The sequence below is a fragment of the Tubulanus polymorphus genome, chromosome 5 (genome assembly GCF_964204645.1).
Source record: "Tubulanus polymorphus chromosome 5, tnTubPoly1.2, whole genome shotgun sequence".
NCBI lineage: Eukaryota > Metazoa > Nemertea > Palaeonemertea > Tubulaniformes > Tubulanidae > Tubulanus > Tubulanus polymorphus.
Genome location: NC_134029.1, coordinates 4,030,757 through 4,037,644, shown reverse-complemented (window position 1 = coordinate 4,037,644; position 6,888 = coordinate 4,030,757). Strand labels below are relative to the sequence as shown.

General features: G+C 38.7%; 1 protein-coding gene across 1 annotated transcript; it reads right to left on the bottom strand.

The window, feature by feature from the left end:
- Positions 1 to 397: 397 nt before the first annotated feature.
- On the bottom strand, positions 398 to 5,856 carry LOC141905380 (uncharacterized). Its single transcript, XM_074794224.1, has 3 exons — positions 5,709 to 5,856; positions 3,801 to 4,147; positions 398 to 1,011 (listed from the first exon to the last, which is right to left on the bottom strand). The coding sequence occupies exons 1-3, from the start codon at positions 5,854 to 5,856 to the stop codon at positions 454 to 456; spliced, it is 1,053 nt and encodes a 350-aa protein (XP_074650325.1). The 3' UTR covers positions 398 to 453.
- Between the last annotated feature and the right edge of the window lie 1,032 nt (positions 5,857 to 6,888).

Genomic DNA, 6,888 nt, shown 5'->3' with positions numbered 1-6,888 from the left:
ATATGTCCGTTGAATCATTTCAGTCTTGTGGCAAATAATTTCTTAAGTCTAAGAAAAAATTAGCGAATAGCGTTTTAAGATCAACATAAACATAGGTCCTGTGTCAGAGATTCCGTAGGGTATTCAGTTATGTCCGTCCAAATCTTGACCTAATAAAGAGCCCTGTCACGTACTGTTGAAGAGTAGGCTTATATGATCGTTTCGAATACTGATCCAAAAAGCGTAAGTTAACCAACATTTCTTGATAACAAAAATAATTTAATGTTGAATACTTAACAAATATGTGGCATATACATGATTACACAATTCATACTCTGACGAAGAAGATACATTTTTACATGCTGTGTTTGACCGATATATTCAAAAATCATATTGTCGAACCACAACTACAGGCTGTGTCACCATAAGATATTCTGACTAGAGATTATTTAAATTTTGAGAGGGTATTTTTAACTATGATTTTGCCGATTCCTGTTGAACTGCTGCTGATTTGCTGGTTGACGACTGTTTTTGATGGTCGAATGCAGCGGCCGCGTGTTCTTGCGCTTTCATTCGTAAAGCGTCTATACTGGACTTCCGCACGTCGAAGCCAGCGCCCTCTAGCGGAAATCTCGAACTGACGAGATTTAGAGGAGAGTTTGTCGACGCTGCACTGATGGCCGTGTTATTGGCGTGTATAAATGAAGCTGGGATACCGGTCGGGAAGCCCGGCAGGTAACCTGGTGGTAATGTCAGTCCACCGAATGGTAGTTTACCCTGACCAGCGTAATGCGCTGCTGCCATTCCTGATAGACCTCCGTGTTGAAGCGCTAAAAGCGGATTTAGTCCGGTAAGATTCTGCATTCTCGCCGCCCAGAGAGGATCGCCACCTAGCGGAATCGGTAAATGGCCCATCATATGGGGCAGTTCCGACATCGGTGGCATGTGATCTCCGTGCATGAAACTTGGACTTTCGCGGCCGAGGGCTTTCTCGCGCTTTCGCCATTTAGCGCGTCTATTTTGAAACCAAACCTGCAAAACAAAAATTGAAAGGCTGACATTAAAATTTTGTTATTATTAGTGAACAAATTCTAGCTTATTACCTCAAAAAAGGAAAGAACGACATCTCATTTGCAATTTGTCCAAAAATGACAAAACAGTGAATAAAATGTAATTGCCGAATGACTCAATATTGAAACATTAATATTGTATCGTACAGGAAGTGTTGACATTCCAGGAGTTGGATGTCGCAAAAGGAGAATCATTATTGAAAACGCCTCGAATGACAAAAACCGAACGCTTCTTATATTTCAATTAGTAGCACGAATTGTTTTATTGTTTAATCACCGAGAATCAAATTTGTTGTAACTGGAGGGGAGCTTTTATCTGCGATGTTTGTTCCCGCTTATATTGCCTTCTTTGACGTCGTGCTCCTGTGAATTGGGTAAACGGTCTTTTATTGCTCTTTATTAGCTGACAAGAGCCAATAGTGGAATTTTGCCCCGAAGACTACAAGCTTCGCCAATTATTGCAGCGAACGGTGAAAGTTTGTGCTGACAGTGAGATACAACCGAGCCTCATATCCATGCGACAAGCACGTGATTCTGAGCAGACATTCGGAAGTAACAGTTTAAGTCGGTTTTTATTGCACATTGTCGTTCGCATCGAGAGATGAGAGAGAGGCGTATCTGAAAAAAAACCAAGATGTCTGCCAAACCTAAGATGACGGCACTTTGCTTTGCTTTGCTAATTTGATTTTTGTATCTTATATAAGGTCTTATCTACATATCAAATTTACTATATTTCGTGTTTACTTCAACTAAAACGATTTCACGGTTTTTTTTACAACAAACCTTTTGAATGGGTGTTGCTGTATTCAAACATGGACGTTTAATCTAGTTTAACATCTATGATTTAAATGACTATGGTCCATCTGACGTTAAAAGTTCAATGCTATGATAAATGATACCCGATAGAATTTATAAAATTAATTAATTGTAATCGTCTGATTTCATGTGCGCATATACAAATATAGTTTTGAATAAAATCGACTATGTATGATTCGACGCTTTGAATTATGTTTGAACAATATTTTCATTAAATAATGCGGCAGCAATTTATTCATGAATCTGGGTATAATGATCCGCGCAAGGAGAAATACTTGTTCGGTTACATCGACTCATTAATGGGGCAGAATTGTAAATTGGCCACTAATTAACGTATTTGTGTTTGTCTTAACAAACGTGTCGTATCTATATATATGCCTACACGACAAGCTGATTGTTTGAATAACAAGTAATAAATCGTCGAATATGACGTTTTTCTGAATATATAAATTGCAGGTTAAATTAGCAATTTCCCGACAGATTGTCTTCCAATGTGTTGTCTATTGTTTGAATTTTTACATCTACTCCATTTCCAACCCGTAGCGAGTTCGTGCTTAACGTCAAAGATAATCAAAAATAAAGTGCATTTTGTTTCCCCTTGTAGTGGAATGTTGAAATCAGGAATAAACGAGAACCGTTAGAAATGAATCAGGGCCATGAAAGCAATTTTATGAAATCTGAGTTCTGATCGATGCTATATTGAAGATTTGCCGGTATTATTATATAACATTCTTCGATCGAAACATATACGCAAATCAAGAACTCCGTTTTCAGCTCTATGTTGAGTTTTAAAAAACATCATCAATTTTTTGCTAAAAATGATACCTTGTTTCTCATAATTGACCAGGTCATTTTCTAAACCGCAATACAATTTGTAATCAATTCATTTCTGAAGTTGGCGGGTCTGTTACGGCAAGCCTGATCATAGTTTAGAGAAGGTAGACAGGCTGCCGGCCGGGTCAACTTAAATGCTCAGGACAGAAATGAGAGAGTGTGTATCATTTTTTAGCCTTTTTACTTATGAGGGCGTATATTTCGATTGCAAGCTCGAAATAAATTTCACTCCTTGAAAATAGGGTCGTTCTGTGGTAGAGACCTTCTGCATATGTATCTCAACGAGTACGATGCGGCGACAATCAGCTGCTGGCACGGATCTGATTACACATACAATCGTTATCGTTAACGATATCGATTAATTTGAATGGCTAATTAAGCGATTCACGAGCTGTCGACGAAATCCATTCGATGTTCATTACCATGACACTAAGCCGAACGCGAGAACGTCGGCAAATTCCGGACAATAGCTCGTATCAGATGAGAAGTCACAAACCGTTTGTTTAAGCTGATGATGAAACCTATTAATTTCGACGAATTTAAGTAGTTTGAATTTAAAGATGCGGAAATCTAGTGGTTATTCTTACGAGCACGTTTGACCCGCTTGTGTTCATTAATGATTCACAGGTGAGTGATTATACATCAAAGCGGTTTTCAAATGAGACTTATGCGAAATATCAGTTGTCTAATCCACGGAAACTGCATATTATACACATTTTGAATACATTTCAAATAGACTGTTGAATATTTGATTTAGTAGGATAGGCGGATGAATTAGATTTAGAAACCTACGTAAGTTGGTTCTTCTAAGCATTACCAATGAAAGTGTATATTAGGTGCTCATTGTCTACGAAACAAAATGCGCTAATTTCTGTGTGTGAAGCTCATGAATCGTTAATCTTACATTCGACTTCAGACAAATTGAACAGACCGACTTTTCTGAGAAAAAGATGTGTTTTATCGCATACACAATAAACGCAGATCAGTGTCCAACTCTTATTCGAAAAAGTACCTAAGCATCTATGAACCTCTGTATACGTGTGGAACACACTTCAGTAGATGTGCGAAAGACAAGAAAATCAGGCAATGTTGAATATTTACCTGAACTCTAGCTTCACTAAGATCAAGTCTCATCGCAAGTTCCTCCCGTGTGAACACGTCAGGATACTGCGTCTTCTCGAAAGCTCGTTCTAGCTGGTGTAACTGGTACGTGGTGAACGTCGTTCGACTGCGGCGAATCTTTCTCGGTTTATCGCCTCCCATTCCTCCATCCGATAATTCACCGCTATCGTTGTTATTGTTGTTGTTTATCGCATTGTCGGCGCCGTTCATCAGCGAGCAATCTCGGTTTTCGACCATGTGACCGTCATCTCCAGATTTGATCGAGTCCAGTGAATCGTTGATTTCGCTATGCGGCGATCTGGGAGACGGGGTGTCCTGGATAACGTCTGAAAAAGATAACCAAGAACAACCTTTAAACTGCAGCCACCACGGATAATGATATTTTACCGCTGTATAAACGCTGGGACTATCAGTAAATGCGTAACTTGAGAAACAATACTCTCACGATCGAACGATGTAAAGGAATTTGAATTAAATTCAGGAAATTGTTACAATTTGTCTTAAGCAGCGATACAGTATCTTAAACAGGTTGTGAGTTTTTACATCTATAGTTTTAGTCAGCGCAATTTCAAACTAAGTAGTAGACCTTAATGCTAAAAAGTCTCCGAAATAAAGGTTTTGTGAATATTTATACCGGTAATAAAACCAAATATACGGTGACATTATCTATTGTAAATTATTCATTGGTCTACAAGAATTAACGACAGAGCACATATAGATGGGGGTGGTATTCTTATAATGATTTTCATTCCTATCAAATAATGACTTAAATGACACGTCAAAAGCTAACAATGCGTAAACTTTAAAAAGCGGTCGTTTATACGAAGATGATTACAAAGGTGTTATAGAGAACCTATTCATTATCCTATACATGGAAAGAATTAACGAAGAGATGAAACCAATATTGTAATAGCTCATTTTAGGTGACGAAAGAAGCGTAAGAACTATAGTTCATTTCCTAGGTTATTATTTCTGGTGAAAATGTCGTAAACTCGTGGGGATAATCTGTCTATTTCAAAAGTAATCGAGCCACACAATGTCCCGATACGGAAACAGTCAACCACACCCATTGCGAACTGTATTATAGATAATTAGTTAGATTAGTAATTCTTACTGCGCCGCAAATTACTTCCGATTTTTAATTGAGCCGACCGGATGAGGAGAGATTTATGTGGGGGTAGGATACGCGGCTGGTATCACCGGTTCGAGCTTATAGTTTACTGGTCATCGGGTATTAGTATAATCGGCAGATTACGATTTGAAAGCGGGGTCCATCTGACGCGATGTGAACCATAAAGATGATCGCATTAATATAAACGACGATTTTGTTATTGCACTGGTCTGAACCATGGACAGAATGGACTATGTTTCATCCAGTTTGTTGTGTCCATTATAGTCAAACGAACCAAGGAAAATTAACGACGTTTAATGACAAGAGAAACTCCTTATTTCTTAGCATTCAACCCGAAATGGTTTTATGATCATCTGAGTGTACACTCGTCGAGGGAAGAAGAGAACAAACAAATTAACATTTCTCACTCGGCCACAGAGCTCAGATATAACCATGTCGTATTGATATTTGATAAATCATGGCATACGTGTAGACGACCAGACAAACTTCATTTTCAGGTTGAATATGATGTATTAAAACTGTGCGGAAGTGAAAATAGAAAATGCTAAAATCACTGAAACTATAGCAGAACGCTGCGTTAGTATTAACGAAATTAATTCTAAATTACAACAACTAATTTGAAAGAGAATTCAATCTAAGATAGTTCAGTGCTTAATTCAATCAGATTTGTGAGCGAAATGATATCAAGTTCGTGCCATATGTATTTCTTAACAAGTTATGAAAATATAAAACTATTCGGTCGAACGGTAACTTACCACGAGAACAGTGTTCCGATCCTAACGGTGAACGAACTGGGGACGGTGGGTCCGGATTCCTATCCGATCTAATGTTGCCCAATATGCTATCAATGCTGTACGATTTCGACTTTCCCTGAATTGAGGTTTGCAGCGGTCGTTCTGTCATCATTTTCCGTTTTGGATAGTTTACCACCCGTGCACAGTCAGATGTGATGGATATAATATGCGAGATAGTTCTTCGGTGCGCTTAAGTATGAGAGCTAAGTAATCCGTGATTTGGTCTTTTCGACGTCCGAAAAAGATATGTGGCGATCGCTGGCGTCAATTCCCGTTAAATAGTCATTATTGTAACAATAATCCGAGTTTATAATCGAATGTTTGTTTGGACCGACATTACCAATCGCGCTGCGCTAACTGATTGGCCGATGAAATGTCGCGCGCTCATTGGACAAAAGCTCGTTATGATCGCGTTCGCGACATGTCGCTGTATTAGCTAGATGATAAACGCCGCTTCTAACGTACAAAGCGTCGAAGGCGTGGTTTCGACGTTCGATCTGCTGGTCGTCGTTTCGCGTCACGATTAACTGTAATTACGGCGTTCGATATGCGGTGATTAACGATAATTGCACGGATATTAACTGTACGCCAGTAAACCGAGAAAACGCATCCACGTTACCCGTGAATAACTCCTACGAAAAAAAACCACAACACATTAACATTGACTGATAAAGACGATTACTTTCATATTACCAATATTGCTTTTATTGTACGTAACCTTTTTTTTATTGCCTCTGGTTTGTATTTCCTCTGCCTCTGTCGATCTTGGTGCCTAAGTTGTCTCGCGTGAAGAAAATGCATCGCTCATGCCCTTTTTGCAAATATTGCTTCGTTATCAGTGCCCCTATACGGTTAACAATAAGACGATAAGATGCATTCCTTATACCTTTTTACCAAATATTGCTTAATTTTTATTGCTTCTGGTATTATATTTTCTATGGGAACATTGTGAAGGGTCTTGGGGTTAAACTGCCTCACGTGAAGCAATCAGAGGTTAGAAAATCTAAATCTCCCAATGCACTTTTGCAGTATCAAAATAAGGTCTAAAATGTGAAAAAAGGAAACTGATGATGACAGTGAAACCAATGACGTTGAAAAGGTTGACAATGTCAAGGTCAAAGTGGCTCCCTGGTGAATGACC

What these genes read in the sequence shown, in the direction of transcription:
- LOC141905380 (XM_074794224.1), bottom strand. Translation starts at nt 5,856, where the DNA reads ATGACAGAACGACCGCTGCAAACCTCAATTCAGGGAAAGTCGAAATCG. An exon ending in ATCGGAACACTGTTCTCGTG is followed by an intron (nt 4,148 to 5,708) that starts GTAAGTTACCGT and finishes TATCTTTTTCAG; the next exon opens with ACGTTATCCAGGACACCCCG. An exon ending in TTAGTGAAGCTAGAGTTCAG is followed by an intron (nt 1,012 to 3,800) that starts GTAAATATTCAA and finishes TTTGTTTTGCAG; the next exon opens with GTTTGGTTTCAAAATAGACG.